The 24,876-nt window shown below is 39.1% G+C and overlaps 1 protein-coding gene across 1 annotated transcript; it reads left to right on the top strand.

Annotated features, from left to right (window-relative positions):
- The first annotated feature begins 1,352 nt into the window (after window positions 1-1,352).
- LOC128865209 (serine/threonine-protein kinase Tor) lies at window positions 1,353-16,485 on the top strand. Its single transcript, XM_054105331.1, has 7 exons — window positions 1,353-1,369; window positions 1,437-1,933; window positions 1,996-2,213; window positions 2,273-2,839; window positions 2,936-4,146; window positions 4,234-6,139; window positions 7,737-16,485. The coding sequence occupies exons 2-7, from the start codon at window positions 1,708-1,710 to the stop codon at window positions 10,992-10,994; spliced, it is 7,386 nt and encodes a 2,461-aa protein (XP_053961306.1). The 5' UTR covers window positions 1,353-1,369; window positions 1,437-1,707; the 3' UTR covers window positions 10,995-16,485.
- Window positions 16,486-24,876: the final 8,391 nt, after the last annotated feature.

The raw sequence follows: 24,876 nt of genomic DNA, 5'->3' as shown, positions 1-24,876 counted from the left end.
TTATGCTGCGGCACGGTTTTACTTTAGTTTGGGGTAAAAGGGCTCTGTCGTTTTAGAATATGGAGATACCTCTGAGCACCGGGTATGAGCACATTGAAAGAAAGCTCAGAAGAGTCACCGTCGAATGATGCCGCCTAAATCTGAAACAGTCATATGGGCTAAAGTGAAAGGAGGCTGTAGGCAGGTGAAGTATGGGTCATAGAGGTTGCTGACGAAACGGATTCTCCGTAATCGTGGGAAGAACACTGGATATCACGGAAAAATACACGAGGGTGTTAGTAAGGGGCAAAATGACTTTAATGACTGTAGAAGTATAGTAAACTGGGCCAGGAAAGCGAATATTTCTAGAAAGCAGAATAAAACCCACGACTTCATAATGACTTGGTTGCTAGAAGTAAGGGCTAGCGAGAACGAAATACAAGAGATTGCTGGAGAAATACGGTGGCATATTCAACAGTGATTGCGGAAAGTTTGCAAGAACTGCCATTGTGGAACATGGAATAGACAGGGGAGATGCAAAGCAAAGCAAATTCGTAAAATCAGATAGATGGTAGCACCCAGTTTTGTATGGATTATAAGAAGCGAATAGCTGACACTCTCGACACTTTAACCGGTGCGAAATGGATTTCCACGATTCATTTAAAAAATGTTTACTGACATGTGGAAGTTGAGGACTGCCTTTAGCATGAGAGATAAGTTGTAATAATTTTCTATGATACCATTCGGATTATGCAACGCGCCAGCATCATTTGAACGCCTGATGGAACATATGCTGAGATGAATCCATTGGAAACGTGTTTAGTTCATCTGGGTGACATTTTCATTATGTGTATGTAAATTAATAATTATATGTATGTATTATGTAAATTTTGGCAATCTTATATTCTATCATTGATGATTTATATATGTCTCACAATTTGATTACCTACATAAACCAAAAACTGGTCAAAGCATTGTACATTAATAGGAATACACTACACTCGTTTCTGTTAAGAATTTCCACGCTGTCTCGCTGGGTTTGTAAAATTTGTATTCGTCGTTCGACTTCATTTTTGACAATTCACACTGTTCGTAGTCCATAGAGCCAGAGAACGTTAATGTATATATATATGAACGTTCTCTGATAAGAGCATATGAGTTCTCAATACCTACACATTCATAGGGAATCTGCTTTGTTTTTCACAATGCCCGTCATTACCGCTAAATTCGCGTCTCGCTGGTTTCGTAAAAAAAGTTTTTGTTTACATCGAATTCGCCCAATTTACGCGCAATATGCCGTGTTTTTTGTTTTTACGCAGTAGTACGGCGAATTTGACGACATTTCAGTTGACAAGTGAGCCAGACGGAAAAACTGTGTAAATTTGAGTAGGTTTGTGAAAAACTAGTGAAAATTTTAATAAAGTATTAAGTAGAGTGATTTTTTTTACTGAAAACAGTTGTGAACACACTGGTACTACTTATTCATCAATTTTTGTGCCGTAAGAAATGTAGTAAAACGTTCAGCAGACAAATTCAATATTCATTGTTCAACTTAACCTCAAAGTGTATGTATGAGACACTCCATGAGACTTGCTACTACGACACCCCATCGAGCAAACGATGCACCGCTAGTTGGAAAATAGCAAACATTTAACCGGAGGAGCTAATAGTTGCTAAATAATAACGGATATTTGCTAAAGAGCCTGGGTAGTATAAAAAACCTTTAAAATGTCGACTGGAGCACTGGTGCAACAATTCGTTGCTGGCCTAAAGTCGCGAAATCGCAATGTGCAAAGCAAAGCAGCTCAAGATTTATTTCTGTATGTAAAGACGGAGCTACGGGAAATGTCGCAAGAGGACTTAGTGGCTTTCTTCGACGATTTTAACCACCAAATATTCAGCATGGTAAATTCTGCTGACATTAATGACAAGAAAGGCGCTGTCTTAGCCATAAGTGCGTAGTTATAAATTTCTAAGGTTGATTTTTTTTTAATGCGTTCTTACTTTGATTTGCAGAATGCCTAATCAGTGGCGATGTAGTGAATACAATGATACGTATTTCACCGTATTACAACCATTTGCGCACGCTGCTACCTTCTAATGATACCACTGTAATGGAGATTGCTGCTCGTACGTTGGTGAAATTGGCTAACTTGCCTGGATCGAAGGGGGCAGAATCAATTGATTTTGATATAAAACGGGCATTCGAGATGTTAAGTGGTGATCGGCAAGAGGTATGTAAACCAAAGATATCATCCGTTGGGACTTTTTTAATAATTCTATTTTATTGTAGTACCGACGACACGCCTCTGTTTTTATTCTCCGCGAATTGGCTATAGCCATGCCTACATACTTTTATCAACAGATTTCTACATTTTTTGATCATATTTTTAATGCTATTTTCGACCCAAAAGCTGCTATACGCGATTCAGCAGGCGAGGCTTTACGTGCCGCACTTATAGTAACATCTCAACGCGAAAGCACTAAGCAATCAAGTGAACCACAGTGGTATAAAACATGTTACCAAGAAGCAAGCGCGAGCTTCGTAGCAGAACCAGCAGGAACAAAAGATCAAAAAGGAATGACCCGCGAAGATCGAATTCATGGTGGTCTTATAATACTGAACGAACTTTTCCGTTGTTCGCATGCCACTTGGGAGCGCCGTTACGCTGCATTGAAAGCACTGCTTCCTGACGCACAACATAACAAATTCGGTGAAGTCATACACTCCACCTCTGTTGGTAGTCAACTAACCACATTAGTGCCTCGCTTGAAAGCACCATTTATAAGTAAACTAGGTTCGACGCACATGCATTTAGAACATGATGGGCAACATGGTGGAACGCACAAGTTTTCGTCGGTAATTATATTAAAAAATTTAGATATAAAAAGAAATGTTTAGAAATATGTACATATATATTCGAACATAACTTAATCGTGATTGTTTTTCTTATAGGTAACAGTGCTGGAGTCCGCCTATTCGCGTGAGATACTCACAGAAAACTACATAAACATTTGCGATAATGTGCTCGAGCAGCGCACTTCAAAATCACCGTATGTTCAGCAAGCGCTCCTACAAATACTTCCCCGCCTAGCCGCATTCAATCGTGAAGTATTCGTGCAACGCTATTTACAAGAATGCGTTGACCATTTGCTCAGTATTGTACCACGTAAAGAGAAGGATCGAAATATTGCATATGTCACAATTGGTTACATAGCTGTAGCCGTCGAGCGTGACATTGACAAGCATTTAAGAGCAATAATGAGCGCCATAAAAATAGCACTACCGCCAAAGATCGCACCCAGTAAACGTAAAGCAGGAATTGATCCAGCTATTTTTCATTGCATTACGCTGCTTGCCAACGCTGTAAAATCTGGCATCACCGAAGATGTACGCAATATCCTCGAGCAAATGTTCTTTAGTGGCCTTTCGCCTGCACTGACGGTTTGTTTGCGTGAACTTGCAGAAAATGTGCCACATCTTAAGTCTGCTATTGCAGAAGGTCTCATTCGTGTACTGTCGCAAGTACTAATGAATAAACCGTTATCCATGCCCTATCAAACACTGGCCACCATACCATTAGATGCATCGATGAACTTGCAACACGATGTACCTACCGTCGTACTGGCACTAAAAACGCTTGGCAGCTTTAATTTCGAGGAACAAAATATGCTCGATTTTGTACAACGTTGTGCTGATCATTTCATTCATCATGAACAACAAGAAATACGCTTGGAAGCGGTGCAAACATGCACACGATTACTAAAACTTGCCGTACAATCGGCTGACAGTTCAGAGAGCTCCAATACACTTAGCGAAACTGTTTCACATGTCATTGAACGTTTACTAATTGTTGCCATTACCGATATGGATTGTAATGTGCGCATACGTATACTGCGTTCATTGGATGAAACCTTTGATGCCGAGTTGGCGCAACCCGAGTCGTTAAGTGCGCTCTTTATTACTTTAAATGATGAAATTTTTGAAATACGCGAATTGGCTATGGTGACAGTGGGGCGATTGTCCGCTATGAATCCGGCCTATGTAATGCCTAAACTACGTAAAATAATGATACAACTCCTGACTGAACTGGAACATTCGGGCATGAGTCGTAATAAGGAGCAGAGTGCAAGGATGCTGGATCACTTGATTATCAGTACACCAAGGTAAGTCATTGCTTGTTATCTTTTTTCTGATGAAACCAATAAGAGGGACTAAACTTGATGTACTTATGCTTTTATAATTTTTTGCAGATTGATTTCATCTTACATGCATCCAATACTTACCATCCTTGTGCCAAAATTACGCGAAGCCGACCCCAACCCCGGAGTTATATTGAATGTATTGCGCGCGATTGGTGACTTGGCTGAAGTGAATGGCGGTTCCAACGAGATGGAATTGTGGGCTGACGATTTACTTTCCATTCTCCTCGAAATGCTTGGAGATGCTGGCAGTCCGGAGAAACGTGGAGTTGCGCTATGGACACTGGGACAATTGATTAGCGCTACTGGTCGTGTAGTCACACCCTATCACAAGTATCCGGGACTTATTGATATACTTATAAATTTTTTGAAAACTGAGCAACGTCGATCCATACGTCGTGAGACAATACGAGTACTGGGTCTGTTGGGAGCCATGGATCCGTACAAGCACAAAATGAATAAAGGGCTAATCGATAGTCAGAAAGAGAGTGTGCTCATATCGTTGAGTGACTTCAAAGTGGATGAGAATCAGGATATTTCGACTGCGGAGCTACTTGTGAATATGAGTAATGTCCTTGATGAATACTATCCGGCTGTGGCGATTGCAGCACTAATGCGCATTTTGCGTGATCCCACACTCAGCAGCCGTCATACCAGCGTGGTGCAGGCAATAACATTGATATTCAAAAGTTTGGCCATTAAATGTGTGCCCTATCTGGCGCAAGTGTTGCCCAGTTTGCTGGAGAACGTTCGCACGGCTGATATTAATTTGCGCGAATTCCTCTTCCAGCAGTTAGCCATATTGGTACAGATCGTTAAGCAACACATTATAAGCTACATGAGTGATATTTTTAAGTTAATTAAAGAGTTTTGGACTGTCTACACGCCTCTGCAGTTAACCTTAATCAACTTGATTGAGCAAATTGCATTGGCTCTGGGCTGTGAATTTCGTAATTATCTGTCACAATTGATACCACAAATTTTGCGTGTGCTACAGCATGACACTTCCAAGGATCGCATGGTTACAAAGCGGTTGCTGCAAGCTTTACAAAAGTTCGGCAACACGTTGGATGACTATCTGCACTTGATTGTGCCGCCAATTGTAAAGTTGTTCGACGCGCCATATGTGCCGCAACAAGTTTCACTCGTGGCTCTAGAAACCATCGACCATCTCGCATGGATACTTGACTTTACTGACTTCTCTTCGCGCATTATACATCCATTAGTTCGTGTGCTTGAAGCAGAGCCAGAGTTGCGCGAACAAGCCATGTCCACCCTCTGTTCGGTAGTCATACAGCTGGGTAAGAAATACCTCGTTTTTGTACCACTTGTTGAACGCACCATCGCAAAGCATCGCATTGTCGACTCGAAATACGAGAAACTATTGACGAAAATCCAAAGTAATACCACAATGTGCCTGGACGATGAGTTCCACATGCGACAGGCTAAATTTAAATCACCCGAACTACTAGCGCCTAATAGTGGCGGCAATTTCGCCATGAAGCGACTTATTGTTTCCACAAGCAGTTTACGCGCTGCCTGGCAGGTGACACGTCGTGTGTCCAAAGACGATTGGGTCGAGTGGCTAAAGCGATTATCAATCGGTTTATTGAAGGAATCACGTTCACAAGCGTTGCGCGCTTGCCACGCACTCGCACAAGACTATGACAAGCTGCTGCGCGACCTGTTCAATGCGGCCTTTATTTCTTGTTGGACAGAGCTATCACCTGATCACAAGCACGAGCTTACGCAATCGTTAATACAAGCATTGCAAGTGACTGATATGCCGGAGATCACTCAAACAATCTTGAATTTAGCCGAATTCATGGAGCACTGTGATAAGGACCCTATACCAATTGAAACCAAGTTGTTGGGTACGCGTGCCATGGCTTGCCGAGCATATGCGAAGGCTCTGCGCTACAAAGAAGAAGAGTTTCAAACTCACAAAGATCCACAGGTAAGTTATTAGTAGCGAAATTTTTAAACAAATAGATTAAGTTATTAAAAGTAGAATGTGTTTTCCTACGATTGAGTCTGCGTCAGAATTGTCACTGCGGCATCATTCCCCAAATGTTTATGGGATTTATGTTATGCTTTTAAGTTACAATACAATCATATACACATCTGCAATGCTGGAAACATACTAACCTTTTGTTAATTACAACATATCCGATTTGAGATTGGAGAAAGTTATGCAGTATTATAGATCGTTGCTACCGACTTAATGAACATCAGACATTCACAAAAGGGAAATGGCGTATCGCTTTATTACAAAAGAGTTCAGCTCATAATTCTTGTCGTTTCTGCGACCAATCCCAGGAGAATCCAATACACCTTCTTGAATGCAGTGCTATGGCGCGGAGAAGGTTGAGGCATCTCGGCCATTTGCAGTCAGAAGAACAGTCAACACATATGCTCGTCCAACCCAGCTCTATCTTAAGTTTAATAAGGGAACTGGGTTCGGATGAGGTACTCTGATGAGAAGGGGGCACAAACGATCATGAACTGCTGATCATCGAACTGCAATTCTCAAATTAATTAAAATCTAAATCTAACCTCATAATCGGGTTTTATTTCCGCGAAAAAAATCACATTAATAGCTGTGTCTAAAAGTCCGGAACGAATAATTGGCTGAAATGTGTAACTTTCATACATTTGGTTTTCCAAAATGTTGGAGGTAGTCATATCACTGTCCTCTGTAGGCTGAATTTTGAGATATATATTTGGACCCATCAAGCAATCAATATTTTACGTACTAGACTCGGTATTCTTTTTAGCAGCTTTTGCTAATTCAATTGGCCGTCTTAGAGATGCGATGTGACACATTGAGGCTGGAACTTGCTCAGAAACATCGATGTTATCTGGCTAAAATTCTCAAGATCGTATGGAAAAAATTGTCAAAAGTCCAGACGATTTTGAGCGACTTTAAGCTAACACTTTATTATACTCACATTGAATGAGCTATAAAACTGCATGCCCAGAAGATTTATAAAGAATTTTGTCCAAAGTTTGAAATTTTGGATGACATTTTTTTTTTTTTTTTATAAAATTTTTATGAATTTTGTCCTAAGTTTGAAAGTTTGACTTATAAAATTTCTGTGACACATTGAAGTATATTTTTATAAAAAATTTAAAAATATCGATTTAATGTCGACTGGTCAACTTAGCCATGTTTGTCCCTCCATACTTACACATATTACTCTTTGTCCAAAGTAGTTTGGTATTGACGGTAATTTTCATATTTTACCATATAACAGTAATTTTCATAGACGAGAAAAACATGGCCTGTCTATGTGTGTCATGTATAAAGCAAAATAATGCTCACCACCTCATTTAGAATTAAGACCATGCCCACTTTTCATATGTTAAGACTAAATTTCCGCCCAACTCTCCGATCTCACAAGTTATAACTTCCCTGAATTTATTTTATTCCACAACCGAGTTTAGCACTTCCCAGTTTAGCATTTTTGATTTCTTTTCTAGTTGAAATTCAACAATTTTTATGTTTGAAACTACCTTAATTGTTTTCTCGTTTTTTTCTGCAATTTCTACAGGTGCTCGAATCGCTTATTCTCATCAATAATAAGCTGCAGCAAAAGGAGGCTGCTGAGGGTCTACTCACTACCTACCGCAATGCCAGTAATGAGTTCAAAGTACAAGGTCGTTGGTACGAGAAGCTGCACAATTGGGAGCAGGCACTAAAGCACTATTCCGGTAATCTAAAAGACAACTGTAACGACCTAGAAGCGCGCTTAGGTCACATGCGTTGTCTGGAAGCGTTAGGTGAGTGGTCGGAGCTAAGTACTGTGGCGAAACAAGAATGGGACAATCTGGGGCGTGAGGCCAGATCGCGTGCTGGCCCTCTAGCCGCTGTCGCCGCATGGGGCCTACAAGATTGGGAGGCCATGCAGGAGTATGTGCGCTGTATCCCGGAGGAGACACAAGACGGCAGCTTTTATCGTGCAGTTCTCGCCGTACACAATGAAGACTTTGAGACTGCGCAACGCCTAATTGACGGCACACGTGATCTGTTGGACACCGAACTCACTTCAATGGCTGGCGAGTCATACGAACGTGCCTATGGCGCTATGGTTTGTGTGCAAATGTTGGCCGAATTGGAAGAGGTTATACAATACAAGCTGATACCCGAGCGGCGTGAACCATTGAAGAGCATGTGGTGGAAGCGTTTGCAGGGCGGTCAGCGGTTGGTCGAGGATTGGCGACGCATCATACAGGTGCACTCATTGGTTGTGCGTCCGCAAGAGGATGTGCACACTTGGTTGAAATACGCCAGTCTATGTCGCAAATCTGGTTCGCTGCATTTGTCGCACAAGACACTCGTGATGCTACTGGGCACAGATCCATCAACACAACCTAACGAACCATTGTCTTATAATCAGCCACAGGTTACTTATGCCTACACCAAGCACATGGCTGCTGCTGAGAATATGCAAGGTGCCTACGAACAGCTTAGCCGTTTTGTCAACGCATATCGCGCACAATTGAATTGTATTGGACCAGAGGAAGCAGCCAAGCAGGCGGATCACCGTTTGTTGGCGCGTTGCTATTTGCGGCTCGGCAAGTGGCAGAATAAGTTGCAGAGCTCACTCGAACCAGAAATGGTGCAGGGTGCTTTGGATTGTTTCGAGAAAGCGACTGAAAACGATCCCAACTGTTACAAGGCGTGGCATCTATGGGCGTATATGAACTTTAAAGTGGTGCAGGCGCAAAAACAGCAGCTAGATAAATTATCGCATACGACAATGAACGGCGACGTTTTAATGCAAAAGGAGAAGCTCATGATCGAGCAATACGCCGTACAGGCGGTAGATGGCTTCTTCCGATCGATCAGCCTTATTAAAGGTAACTCGTTGCAAGACACTCTACGTCTTCTCACACTGTGGTTTGATTACGGGCAATATTCGGAGGTCTACGATGCACTTCTGACTGGAATGAAATCGATCGAAATCAATACTTGGCTGCAGGTGATACCTCAGCTAATTGCGCGCATCGACACGCACCGAAAACTGGTGAACCAACTGATACATCATTTGCTCATCGATATTGGCAAATATCATCCGCAGGCGCTCGTCTACCCGCTAACTGTAGCTTCCAAATCGGCATCGGTGGCGCGCAAAAATGCTGCCTTCAAAATACTAGATTCGATGCGCAAACATAAACCTACACTAGTCGAGCAGGCAATGATGTGCAGCGAAGAGTTGATACGCGTTGCCATACTTTGGCACGAGCAATGGCATGAGGGTCTTGAAGAGGCGTCGCGACTTTACTTCGGTGATCGCAATGTGAATGGAATGTTTGATATCCTAGAGCCGTTGCATGCGCTGCTCGAGCGTGGACCACAGACGCTGAAAGAGACGTCGTTCTCGCAAGCCTATGGTCGTGAACTAACCGAAGCTTACGAGTGGACTCAACGCTATAAAACCTCATCCGCGCTAATGGATTTGGATCACGCCTGGGACATATATTACCATGTTTTCCAAAAGATATCTCGTCAATTGCCACAACTGACCTCACTTGAACTGCCCTACGTGTCGCCCAAATTGCTGGCGTGCAAAAATTTGGAATTGGCCGTTCCCGGCTCCTACAATCCCAACCAGGAATTGATACGCATCGACTACATCAAAACTAATCTACAAGTAATCACTTCGAAACAGCGTCCACGCAAGCTCTGTTTACGTGGTTCAAACGGTAAAGATTATATGTATCTCTTGAAGGGGCACGAAGATTTGCGTCAAGATGAGCGTGTTATGCAACTTTTCTCGCTCGTAAATACGCTGCTACTGGACGATCCAGACACCTTCCGCCGTAACTTGGCTATACAGCGCTATGCCGTCATACCGCTGAGCACAAATTCAGGCCTCATCGGCTGGGTGCCACATTGCGACACGTTGCACACGCTAATACGCGACTTTCGTGACAAGAGAAATATGCCGCTCAATCAAGAGCACCGTCTCATGTTGAGTGTCTCACCCGACTATGATCACCTAACACTGATGCAAAAGGTCGAAGTATTCGAATGCGCACTAGCGCAAACGCATGGCGATGATCTCGCCAAATTGCTGTGGTTAAAGTCACCGTCGTCGGAAGTATGGTTCGAACGTCGCACGAATTATACACGCTCGCTGGCCGTCATGTCTATGGTGGGGTACATACTCGGCTTGGGAGATCGACATCCCTCCAATCTGATGTTAGATCGTATGAGTGGCAAAATACTACATATTGATTTCGGTGATTGCTTTGAGGTGGCAATGACGCGTGAAAAATTCCCCGAAAAGATACCCTTCCGCCTTACGCGTATGCTGATCAAGGCAATGGAAGTGACTGGTATTGAGGGTACATATCGACGCACTTGCGAGAGTGTCATGTTAGTGTTGCGTCGCAACAAGGATTCGCTCATGGCTGTACTAGAGGCCTTCGTCTACGATCCGCTGCTCAATTGGCGTTTACTCGACATGGATAAAAATCATCGTTCCAAGTCAAATAACGAGCCAGGTGGCTCAGGCATTTTGGGTGGCGGCAATGGCAGTCTCAGCAACTCCGTCGAAGAACCGTTGCTACACAGCCAACTAATGAGTGTCAATCTGATGGTAGGCGGTCCAATGATGGTAGCCGACATAACGAACAGCAAGGCAAGCAAAGTTATCAAGCGTGTGAAAAGCAAATTAAATGGCACAGACTTCCAAACGCAGAATAGTGTGGCAGTGCCACAGCAAGTAGATCTGCTCATACAACAGGCGACTAATAATGAGAACCTATGCCAGTGCTACATTGGTTGGTGCCCATTCTGGTAAGAAATGCAAGTACTACAATAAAATTTGAAGGGAGAGGGAGAAAAAATATGTGAAATTTTAAAAATAGTCACAACTACACTGAAGTGAATTTTAATTAAGTGAATATAGTTTAATTAAACTGACCGTTATTGAAAAATGTTGTTATGTTGCAGCGATAATTTTTGGTTTGGAAAGGAGAAGCTGATTAACAGTCGTTCAAAATATTACAATAACTAAAGTCGCTTAACTTCTTAGCGTATCTTATTTCTATTAAATTTTTGTTATTTTTTTTTATAAACCTTTATTGCCTAACTTTTTCAAAGAGGTTTAAAAAAACTTAAAAGCTTACTGAATATCCAGATCATTCAAGTATGAGCAATGTTTTGACTTTTGCGAGAAATTTTTGCACAACTAAGTCACAAAAAAGTCTGATAACCTGAATACAGTAAAGCATACTTTTGCAATCGAACAAATACACAACTTCATTGTGCTCTTGATCCAAATGACTAGCCCATAAGTGGATGTCTCTTATAACCGCACAAAACTAAAGGAACCAATAATTTCCGCCTATTAGGGGGTTTACTGTAAATATTAATTAAAATTTCCTGAGCAAAAACATTCGAAAAAAGGCATATGGACCAAACGGAATAAAATTAGAACAATAAGTAAAAAATATTAAATTTGTAGAAAGGTTTAACCTCTCGGAAGAGTATTTAAGGAAGTTGTCCTTACCTGGAAGTCGATGTCTGATCAGATGCAAAGAGGTAGATTTACCATTTAACAGTTTTTTCAACTTATCGCTTGTATCTTGTTCGTCGTGTAATTGCAGTATGTCTAACGGCAGCGGAAAAGTAAAGGTTCCAATTCTCGAGAGCAGATCAGCTACGAGATTGTCAGCGCCGCGGATGTATCTAATATCGGTTGAGAATTGGTTGATGCAATTTACCTGGCGAGGTTGTGTGTTAAGCATGTGTTAACGGCTTGTAATCAGTAAATATTGTAAAACTCGCTCCCTCTACAAAGTAATGAAGTGTCGAAGGACTTTGAAAATTGCCAAAGCTCTCGGTCATACGCACTGTATCTATGTTCGATTGGACTAAATTTCTGCGTGTTACAACCTAAAAGCTTCCAGCTCTTTCTAACCCATTGCTGAAGTACTGCGCCAGCGGCGATGTCCGAAGCATCTGATATTAATGCATCTGACTGGAAGTACCGTCTCCGCTTCAAAAGCTTGTGTCGCTTCTGTTGTCCAAGCGATCACTATTTTATCAAGCTTTTTGTAGGAGCCCATCAGCTTTTTCAGTGGAATTTCGGTAGCAGCGGCATGAGACAAAAACCGAAAATCTTCTTAAATAGTGATTTTTTTTCAGTTTTTTTTAATTCACGTACGCCCTTTACTTTCCGTAGGAACGGCTTGATACCTTTATCCGACACGAGACGGTCCAAAAATTCCACTTCACCTTGACCTAGTTGGCATTTTTTGACATTGCTTACCGAGCCTCTCTCACGGTAGCCATCTTCGGAGTCGTGTTAGCGACGAGTACATCGTCGAGGTAAGAAAAACAAACGCTGGAAAGCTTGCGCGACGTTCCTAAGCCCATGTATCATATAGTTAAATAAACCAAACGGTAATATAGCAGTTTTCGGAATACCTGTTGGATGCACCGGAATTTGGTGTACTCTTTCATGCAATCAATCACAGAAAAGATTTTCTTGCCCTACAAGTTTCCACAAAAGTCTTGAATGTATCAGACCACGTCTCCAGGTCCAGTTGGATTTCTGTACCAAATGTAATGGACTGGCTCACCGGATTTTCAAACGTAGGCAAATTTCTCGGTACAGCAAATACTCGAATTCTTTTTTTAGCACACTCTAACTTCGTTGGCGAGAAACGGCACACTTGTGTACCACGGTTGCACTTTTCATCTCAATAAAATATCGTACTTTGTGCAAGTCATTGGTAAGATCAGCATAGAAAATGTATTAATATTTTATAAAAGTCGGTTGCCCCCAAGATAATACTGCGTAATGGCTTTGTTATTTGGCAAATAGTTAGTTTGTTATACGGCCGATGATCAATTTATTTTTTACATCCACTAAAATGTCGAAGTGTTGCAAAAAATCAGCGCTCAGAATCGGATGTGCTACCTCTGCGATTATGAATAACTGGGGAAAATGTAAAAACAAGTCCGCAATGCGCTTCGTGTCCTATGTGCCTATTTGCATGCCCCCGTGTCAATGAGAAATTTTTGGGAGAATAGTTTATCCCGAACGTAAAGGCGACTTGAACTGGTAGGCTCCGCGGTAGCTGCTCTAAACGGAGGGTTGGCTATTTTTCCAATAGGGTTTTGCAATAAGCACATGACTGGCGACATCGTGTTGCAGTTTCACCAAATATGCGACGATACCAACAGAAAGTTGCGCTTGTTGCTCGAGGCCTTATTGTACGTTTTTTTCTGGAAAGCTGCATGCGCGCAGTATCACCGTCACAAATGTATTCTTTATGCAATTCGCTATAGCCAAATCCGATGCGCTGATCACCAAGTCAGAGGTTGCAGTTCAAATGTCATCAGGAGTACTGACGACGTTCATATTGCTATTCTTTGTCGAAACTCCCATTATGTTGTCGGCTTTTATAGCTAACTCTGCAATATCGTCCTCTGGCGTTGTCAAAATCCATTTGCCTCATGGGATTTATTATCGAAAGCTCCTGACATGCCCATAAAAGCGCGTACTGCGATTTGCTTAAGCTCAATAGTAGTTGCAAGGCTATTTTTTCCATTGTTTTGTGGAAGAATGAGCTAAGACTAATAGATCTGTTTGACTTAGGGAATTGTTCGGATTTTCCCCCTACCTTTGGATTAAATACAACCTTTACTTCTGCCTAATTTGTAGGTATATATCCTAGCAATAACTTGCTTTATATAGTCTCGACAATGTATTGGGTTCCCTGTTGCAAAAGGCAGAGAATATCCCATCCTCTTCTTGATTGGCGCGATATCCGCTTACGCGATTTTGGCCGAGTATAACAAAGCGCGCCAGTTGTTTCTTTTCCTGGCGCCAGTTGGACACACCAAGTGAAGCCAAGTCCTTCTCCACCTGATCTTTCCAACGCAGGGGAGGTCTTCGGACGACATGATCCTGCCAACGAAGCCGCTGAACCTTTATTCGCTGCGCAATGTGTATGTCGTCGTAAAGCTCATACAGCTCATTGTTCCATCGCCTACAATACACGCCGTCACCAACGTGTAAAGGTTCACAGAATCTTTCTCTCAAACACTCCAAATGATACAACTACATATCCTGGACGGAGGTGCAGCTATTGAAAATCGGCTTAGTATTGCCGCTTTGCTTCTTCATTCTTGCGTCCAGGTTAGCATGTTGAATGTCCGGTAGGCCATCTCGTTACCGGATAATCAGGCGGTATGATGCCCAGCTTAGTGCTGCATGCAGCATCCTCCTAGAATATTGCTGTCATAACTGAAGGCGAAGGGACAAAGGCAACAACGCCTAACCCAGAGGTGAAAGACGCCAAGTTAGCTGGTTTGAGAGAGATTTGATGTGGTGCTGCTTCAGCGTTGACGCTTCACTCTCATTGGCTGCTGGGCAAGTTGTCGCGCTTCCTCTATAAAGTGTCCTTGACCCAAGAAGTACTTGAGTCGATTTCTGGCGTTACACTGAGCCGTATCTTTTTAACTTTCGCTTCTACCAAGCCTGTGCTTCGTGAGGGAGAAGTAAGAAGTTTTTCCTCTTCTTCCGAAGATAAAACGAAAGTTTCCCTATTTGGATGTAGGCCCATCTCGTCAACTTCCATCTCAATTTGCGCTCTGACAGTGGCCGGGCATTCGTTGCATTTTGTTGCTTTCGGCAATTGTTCACCAGAGGCTGCCGAAAGATCTCTGCTGACCTGGTTTGTAGTAGGCATCAAGTTTAAATGCATTCAGTTCAGACATAAGTCCCACGAGTGAAGGTCCTAAGACGAGCCGCAATAGTGCCCCGGTACCACGGTAAGGCTAATTACAACCAGAGAGCGCCCGGTAGGCGTGGAATACCATAACAATGGTCGGTCTTTAAGTATTAAGCAATTACTGCCACACTAGAAGCACTGCACTTCTCGAAATCACTCGGCAAAAATTGCAGCACTTTACAAACAAAAAAAAGGCCAGGAAGTGCATTATCATTCTTTAATTTCAAGTCATTATTTAGTTCGTTCCATATATTTATTAACATCCCAAAGTGGGGTGAAACGTCCTCCCCATAAAAATTCTCTACATATTTTGAACAGTTGATCTGACGCTTCAAAATCCAGTAGTAGGGCTTCCCACGTCTCATGCGCTGTTTCTTTATTTCCATTATTTTGTGATAAACCACATCTGCAATGAACTCGAAATCATGGGTTTCCATAACTATTTGCCTTACGGTATAAATCGCTTACTAGTTTGTGCTTCCTAATTTCGAATTCGGAAGAATTATCTGCCAAGGGTTGATGTTTCACCAATTTGCCGTCAATTGTATCGAGTGTACCTTCGTGGTAGTCCACTCAAGTCTCGCACCTTTCTTTTCCAAATTGGCCAATCTGCTTCGCCAAACTGAGCTCCATGTTTTTGAGAAAACAACTGTGCGACGTAGAAAGTTTTATCCAGTACGTCTCTATTTCCTTTCTTGTTCACGCCAGTTTGCATGAGCTGGATCCTATAGAGTGTAGGTATATTTTTGTCATCGTAATTTACAAATAACATTTACACTTAATTGTGGTTTTGCATTGCAAAAAAAATTAACAATAACACATATTTATGTATGAAGGGCCATCAGTTAAAATGAGATAAATCGATTCTTAGTTCTTTTGGAGGACACAAGAAAAAATGTATCCCATAACTGTTTTAAAATTTTAAAACTAAGCTCAATTATGTGATTTAATGAAGAACCCTGTACTTGTATTTTACTAGCGATTTTTAGTGCTTCTGTTGAAGAATAAAAAGTTATTGAAAAAGATAATCAATTTGCTCGACTTCGAAGCGCTTCTTCAGACAAACTAACATGGATCGATTGGGAAAAACTAATTTTATAGCAATGATTTAAAAAATTTAGACCTTAAGTATTCAATACCTAAGGGAATATGTAGTTATAAGATATGTATACTTCTCACTTAATTTAAAAATTAAAAAAAAATGTGAAAAAGTTGTAAAAGGGATTATTCCTCGTTTTTCATTTTGTTAACTTTTATTTGTTTAAAAACTTCTTTAATTTGTAAGTTGTAATTTGTAATTTTCAAGCAAAAAAAAAAATAAAAAAAATACAGTGAAATAAAATTTCTTAGAATTAAATTAAAAAACTGTAAGAAATTATTCTTTATAACATAAATTATTTTATATAAATTTTCATGTGTAACTGCGTACGTGGGCGTGTGCACATACACGCTTACCAATGCTTATTGAAGCATGCCTATTTTATAAGCCTACTATGAAATGATAAAAGTGAAACAGTAAATAAAACAAAATATATATAAATTTAACGAATTTTCCATTCAATGGTTTTGTAACTACTTTTTTATATAGGTTGAGTGCACGAGCGTTTTTGCCTAATATATACGCACATACACTTATGGTCATTAAAATAGGTACGCTGCCTTTATCTATCGATTTCCTTGTGTCGCTCCAAAAATTTAAAGCTATTATTGAAATTTCGCTTTTTTTTACAAGTGGCATCACTTCTTCAGTGTTATTTGACCCTTAGTGATGTAAAGTAAATACAGTAGATTCTGTTTTTATTCGGTTTTTTTTATGCGGTTTTTAAAAAAATTAAAAAATGCATGTCGACCTATCGGGAATTGTACATATAAACCAGATTCTAAACCAGCTAAGCAAAAACTCATCATAGATTACATCAAAAATGCTAACCCTACAAGTATGGAACCGCCTGCATCACCATCCAGATCTGACATTTCCTCAAGTGGCGGATGTGATTTTACGCCAAATCCTAAACGAATGCGCAACATGCGGGTATTGTCTGATTCCGTTTCTGACGATGTAAATTTATTTTTCGACTCTGACGTTTCTTAAATAAAGATATAATTTTCAAAAATACAATTTTTTGTTTATGCGATTTTATTTAATTATTTCAGATTCATGCGGCTCTTAGCACTTTTGAAACGTATCTATAGTTTTACTATAGAACTGGTAGCTTTTTTTATGCTGTTTCTTGAGGAACGTATACACCGCATAAAAACAGAATCTACTGTATAGGAATATTAGAATTCGTTGAAACCGATTTAACACATGGACTGAAAAGTCCCGGGGCTAACACATAGATGGCACTAGTTTTATTGCATTCACCTATTTTTCACGTACTAACCTTAAAAAGAAAGCTGTTAAAATTTCATGATATTCTATTCATTAGTGTGTGAATTATTTTGCTAACGCTTGATCGAATATTGTCATCGTCCACGCTTCTGCGCCATACGTTAGGACGGGCATGATGAAAGCCTTATGAGTGTCAGTTTTGTTCGTCGAGAGGGGACTTTACTACTCAGTTGCCGACTTAGTCCAAAATAGCACTTGTTGGCAAGAGAGATTCTTCGTTGGATTTCAAGGCTGACATTATTATAGGTGTTTATGCTGGTTCCTAAATAAAGTCTTTTACAACCAACAAATAAATACTTTGCGGATAACTATGATACTCGTATTAAGTGAATACTCATAAATTTAGTTAAAAAAATTGAATGCAACGTAAGTAGCGAATTAGATACTTAATTTCGTACTTATTAGTTCATATAAATTTCCTTCAAAAGATGGGTCGTGTGCAGCATTGCACAGTGGAACAGCGGGCATGACTATATCCATTGAGTGCAGTTTAAAAACCTTATTAGGGTGTTGACGTCTAAGCCAGGCAGTTGTTCGAGACTCTCGAACAGTGGTTTGCCAAGGGTTGACATTCTCTCCTTCCATAAGGCAGGGCGTTCACAGAGACAATGGAAGATCGTTTCCTTTTGATGTGCTTGTTTACAACTGTGACAGTGTGTGTTGTGAGGAAAATGCACTTGGGTGGTTGTTCACCGATAGACCAGAAACCAATTGTGGCGTGAGTATACAGGCATCTCTTCATTTCATATTTATCAGTATTAACGTTTGTTTCTGGTTCTAGGTGGGCCACATAACGTTCTGCTAATTTTGCATGTCGTCAGGTCTCTCCATCTACAATCCGCGATTCGGAGGTATTTTAGGGAAATTGTATTCTTGGCTACCATTTTGCCGAGAAGAATATCATATTTCAATTGCTTTCTATGCTAAATAAGGACCCAAAAACTACTCAATGTTAGTACATGAATGGTTTTTACAAAATAATGTTAAAGTTATGGATTGGTCAAGCCAGTCAAGTCAGCCGACCCAATCGAAAACCTTTGGAGAGATTTACAGAAGAGAATCTGGAAAGAAACATTCAAAAATAAGAAGAAATTATGGCAGTGACACAGTGGTTATTGATTAAACTTCAATAATTTAGACAGCATTTTTAATAAACTAAAATAATTTAATTTTGTGTCTTATCTATTTCTCTTTCGTACTTATTTTAATGGCCGCATGACTATTTCCTTTTCGGTCCTATTGCCACTAGCTTCAGTTTTAAAAGATCCTTGAATTATTATTTACATTTGTTATATTATTCTATGAAAAAAACCACATGCAATAGAATATCTGTTATTATTAATCGTATCGTAGGGGGTACTTATTTTAATGACCATGTGTGTACGTATTAATTTATTTAAACCGTGAATTAACAAAGGCTTGCTATATACAAATTCTTTCGGCTTTTCGAGTATATACTTACACAAAGAGCACCTTTCTTCTATTGCGTTCCTGGTAATATTAAATTATTTTTATTATGTGGCATTGGAGAAGTGGGAAAAGCAAGCGGCATTGATGTTTTTATTTTGTTCGCATAAAGCACTCTGGGATCGATACGGTATGGAAAGAGAGGTGAAATGTTATTTTTATGCTTGAATTGTTGAACAATATCACAAAAAAACGTGACTTTTAAAGAAAGTTGAAGACACAGCAGCGTACGCTGAAATATTGTCACCCTTCATCAAAGTTCTCATAGCATTTGTGTGTTTTAACTGAAATAAGTGATGCAACCATCGTTAACTTCCCCTGAATATTTAATGAAGCGGTCTTTATTTCTGATAATAGCAAAACAGCGTCTTGCGTTTTGTCATGTCGCTGCTTCGATTTTTTAATATGCCCATCGAAGCTTGAATTCCAAGGGTAAAGCATTAAAGGTAAGGTAATAAGAACATATGTATGCATCTTGAATATGAAATATAATAAAATACCTGCTTGAAAAACCTCCACTTGACACTCACGAAGCTCCTCTTGTCAGTCCTATGCGTTTTATCAGTGTTTTGCCTAATGTATGTAGAAGGGGAGTGTTATTTTTTCTTGGTTTTTGGTGATCTGAAGATGTCACAATTATATATATATATATTTATATATATATGTAATTGACGCGTACACCCTTTTTGGATGCTTGGCCGAGCTTCTCCTCCTATTTGTGGTGTGCGTCTTGATGTTGTTCCACAAAGGGAGGGACCTACAGTTTCAAACCGACTCCGAACGGCAGATATTTTTAAGAAAAGCTTTTTCATGGCTGAAATACTCTCGGAGGTTTGCCATTGCCTGCCGAGGGCAACCGCTATTAGAAAAATATTTTTCTTAATTTTGGTTTTGGACGTTCTCTCTGTGAATTCCCAATGGTAGTCACGCTGGGTTGGTGCTGGGTTTCGGCTACGGCGGCCGCTAATTACAATTAGCTTCTTTTAAACGTGACATAGGACGCGAGTTTGCCAATTTGTTATTTGTATTTTTTTATTTTAATTTTTATTATATATATTTATTTTTTTTCTGGTTTTGTTGTTCAATAAGTTTTGCGAATCGAAAAGAGAGGGCGTTGCTACTAGCCAAATTTTTTTTTTCAAACTGTCAATTCATTCCTTGCTTACAAGTCATTTAGTATCGACGTGTCACAGTATTTTCTACAATGCAAAAATTCCAGTAATTTTGTAAGGTTTAAAAGCAAAGTAAATTTATGAACGAATGTTCAATGAGTAAAAGGACTTTTCGCCATCAAATAATACAATAGCATGAAGGGTCTCTTAATTTAAACGTAGTCGTAGAAGCCTTAAAGACGATCCACGTGAAGCACGTCCAAAAACAGCAACAACATCAGTAATCGTAGAAAAAATACAGGAAGTCGTATTAAAAAATCGTCAAGTGACTAAAACAAATTTAGTAGAAACACTATGCAATTCATTGGGCAGTATAAGAAACATTTTGACTGAAGTATTGGGTTTCAGCATTCGCTAACAATGGAACAAAAACACATTCGAATGCGACTTTCTCAGCAACATTTAGAGCGTTTTCGGAAGGATAAAGTGGATTTTGGGCATCGATTCAACACTACGGATGTAACTTGGGACTATCACCATGATCCTAAATCAAAACCAGAGGCTAAAGAGTGGTGTGAACCTAGTTCTTCAGCTCGAAAGAGTTCGTGCCCAGAAGTCAGTTAAAAAGGTGTTAGTATCAGTTTTTTGAGATGCAAAAGGAATTTTGTTGGTGGATTACTTGAAAAATGAGTAAAACAATAAGTTCTGAATATTATTAGAACCTTTTAGACCAGCTGGAGGGAAAAATTTTCTTAAAAAATACCCAGTTTGCAAAAGAAAAACTTATTCTTTTTCATCAGGGCAATGCACAGAGTAAAAAGAGCATTTCGATAATAATAAAAACCATGAATTTAAGTTCGAATTGTTGGACTATCCATCGTATTCACCACATTTGGCCCCTAGCTACTTTCATCTGTTTGCAGACCTAAAAAATTTCATTCGTGGGAAAAGTTGTTCATCAAATGATGAGGTCATAGCAGATTCTCACTCCAGGGATGGAACTCATAAATTGGAATTCCTTTGGAACAATTGTATTGATGTTCAGGGAGACTATGCTGAATAAAAAAGTGTATTTCAAACCATGAAATTGTAATATTCCTATCGAACCACAAAACTTATTGAAGGTTGAGTATATTAATCTGTTTTTAGTATATTTATTATTTGTATTCAGGCGGCCGCCGTAGCCGAATGGGTTGGTGCGTGATTACCATTCGGAATTCACCGAGAGGTCGTTAGTTCGAATCTCGGTGAAGGCAAAATTAATAAAAACATTTTTCTAATAGCGGTCGCCCCTCGGCAGGCAATGGCAAACCTCCGAGTGTATTTCTGCCATGAAAAAAGCTCCTCACAAAAATATCTGCCGTTCGGAGTCGGCTTGAAACTGTAGGTCCCTCCATTTGTGGAACAACATCAAGACGCACACCACAAATAGGAGGAGGAGCTCGGCCAAACACCTAACAGAAGTGTACGCGCCAATTATTTATTTTTTTTTATTATTTGTATTCAATTTTTTAGATAGATCTTTTAAGATTAAGTTTATATTAATTGTTTTATATTAACATTGTTTCAATTTTTAGTTAGATAATTGTTTTAGATTCTATTTTACACGATATTTTTTTATTCTTTTGTTTTTAATTTATTACATAATTTTTTTTAGATTCTAATTATGTTAATCTTCTGTTTAGTTTTTTTTCTTAATTCTGTGTTACATTTTTTTTATGTTTCTCGTTAAATATTTTTTTTTGTTATATTATATTTATATATTGCTTTCGTGTTTTAAATTCTGTTTTAAATTTGTATTATATCCTTTTTGTTTTAGTTTCTGCTTATATAGGGTTTTTCAGTAAGAGCGCTTCAACTTTTGAACTTTTTTGAATAAAACACAAACGGTTTGACTTTTTTAACTAATTTTTTTTTTATTATCGAGTTTGAATATATACATTTAAGTATGAAATTCGATTTCTTTTGCATGACCACCGCGTGCACGTTTTACGAAGTCCAATCGTTGAACACAATTTTCGACCACTCTTTTGCATAAATCGGCCGAAATTCCAGCAATTTCGCGTTCAATATTGGCTCTGAGCTCACAAATCGTCGCCGGCTTGTTACTGTAGACCAATGACTTCACAAAACCCCAAAACGGGACGGCTTGTTAAATGGACCGTAAAATGGCCGTAATGCTCTTAAAGTAGCAGCAACAGAACGATTATTTTCATAAAAAATTTGCACAATTTGCAATCGTTGCTCAAGTGTGTAGCGTTCCATGATGAAATGTATACTAATGAAGTTTACAAATGACAAGCGAAAAATAAAAAATATTGCGTCGTTCGCCCTCCCTATCGGAAAAAAGTTGAAGCGCACCTATTGAATAACCCTATACAAGGGGGCGTAAATTAATCATCCAATTTTGTTTTTGAAAAACTTGAACTAAAAAACAAAAACTTATTTGGATTGATAGAAATCTTTAGTTTGACCTTTGTGCTCTCCACTGATTATCTGTTCGTATACTGTAGCTGTCCAAACCACAAGAGTCAACTATTATTGACGTACGCCGCCTTTTCCAAAAATTACCCTTTCGAAAGGATGATTGATTTTGCCTTGTGGCAGCATCCAGAAAAGTACGCATAAAAATCAAAATGTGTTGACAATTCCGTTCGGTAAGGTTTGGCAAGTGATCATGAATCATTTAACTCCTAAACAACGCTTGCAGATTGTGAAAATTTTCTTTGAAAAAAAAAAATAAAGGTTCGCTAAGTTCATACAGCAAAGCGTTGAAGAATACGCCGAAATGTCGATACGTCGTCATTCTCAAATTGTTAGCCTTTGTTCTTCTTCGAAAATGTTACGTAAGGATCTTGGCTTAGGTGCCTGTACAATAAAGGTCGTGCAAGAATTGAAGCCAAATGACCGTCGTTTGTGTTGCATTTTCGCTGATTGGACGTTGCATTTCAGTGATCGAACAACCATGTAACTCGTAGCTGCGGCGAACATATGTCAGATACCATATACAAAAAATAAATGCCAGGAAATTATCTACCATATTAGAATTAAAACAAATTATCTGTATCTCAGCATTTTCTTCTGGATGTCAAGTCGACTGCATATACATACATAGACTTCTCCAAAGCATTCCATAAAGTTACTGATTCGTCAACTAGCTTTCCTAGGCATTCACTCTATCAGCTTGCAATGGCTGAAGTCGTGTTTAAGCAATAGGTGGTGTGGTCTCTATTGACGGCGTGTCATCTGAACCCTTCCGGCTTCTTTTCGTATTGGTCGTTAATGGCATTAGTTCTTACTTTTATTTACTCGTTAATAAATTCTGCAGATGATACTCGTATGTTGAATCTTCAAGCTCAGATTGACAGTCTTTATGATGTGGTGCGCTATAACTCATGCTTTCATGCCACTTACTCAAAATCACATTTTATTTATGAAAGCTCCTATAATATTGCTAGCCATGTCCTATAGACTGTTGATCAAATCAAAGACCTGGGTGTTATTTTTGATACGAAATTCACATTCATTAATGACATTAACTTTATCATTTCAAAATCTTATGCGATGCTTGGTTTCATTTGGCGGAATAGCTGGGAGTTCTCGTACCCATACCCATTCAAATTGCTTTACACCTCTTTTGTACGTTTTCACCTTGAGTATGCCACTATTATTTGGTGGCCATATCATCTCTTCTCAATCAATAGGATCAAGAAATCTCAAAAGGTGTTTCTTAAGTATGCTTTTGCTGTCTTTACGATTTACTGAACCTCTTCCATTATATAATGCGCGATTACTTCTTTTAAATCTCTAAAGTTTAGAAAGTAGAAGATCTGCACTCTCCTTAACTTTTGTATTTGGCATTATAAAGGCAGATTTTTACTATGCTACCCTTATGGAAAAAATAAACTTTAATGTTGCAAGAAGAGAACTTCGATATTCCTACGCTTTTTATGGAGGGAATAACACAACAAATTATGTCCGAAATGTCTTATCGAGCTTGATTTTTCTGTGTCTAATGTTTTCATTAATCTTCTGCAATCTTGTCTATAATCTTACTTAATTTTTGTTAGTATGTAAGAATTTGTTGTTCATAGACTTTATATTTAAAAAATAAATAAAATCATTCCAATAATATTTATTATTTTCTATTGTAATTTTAAGTTTTCAAGCTCTTCATTTTATTTTGTGCTAAATGCGGGGAAGTACGCCCAACGTTTGCATTTCGAAAAGCAGCATATTAAAGGCCCGACAAAGGCCAGAAATGTTGAGAATGCCAGTTACCGCAAAGCCGTGGTAACATCACAAATGCCTGAACGGAGTCCACGAAACCAAAATTGCACGTAATTAAGGGGGAGCCTGGTTTATGAGGTCTAAAAATTGCAGCATTTTTTTTTTTAAGGAAAAAATTAATTTAGCACTGCAAAGTTTTTTCTGTCTTTTAATGAACATTTAAAAAGTATAAAAAATTTTTGTACTGGTTAAAATAAGTTGAAAAAATTGTTTAACATAGAAATTAATAGAGCGCTGCAACGCTGGAGTTTCCAACTGGCGCACAAGATACAGCTCGTAATTATTATATAAAGCAAAAAATTCAAATGGATTTCTAATTATCATGATTTTTTATTCTAGATGAACTAAGAAAACTGAGAGAAATTCCAAAATCTCAACATTTTGGAGGTTTTAAAGAAAAAAAAATGCCTTTCTATAAAAAAAAATTCACTTCAACTTGGTATAAAAATCTTGAACATTTTTTTTTTATCTATTTTGTTAGTTCAAATAGAAGAGAATTTAATACTGAAGGGATCAAGCTATGATTCATTTCAAAAGGTTCATTAGTATTTTTCATTCATGCACGCCAATTCAAAGAAATCATAAAAATGAAAAGTCGAGAAAAGAAGATAAAGTTTGTACTATAGCTGTCCGGTCACAGCGTGGCTTTGTTCAGAAACGCATTATAATGCGCAG

This window comes from Anastrepha ludens, chromosome 5, assembly GCF_028408465.1.
Source record: "Anastrepha ludens isolate Willacy chromosome 5, idAnaLude1.1, whole genome shotgun sequence".
Taxonomy (NCBI): domain Eukaryota; kingdom Metazoa; phylum Arthropoda; class Insecta; order Diptera; family Tephritidae; genus Anastrepha; species Anastrepha ludens.
This window is presented reverse-complemented; position numbering and strand designations above follow the sequence as displayed.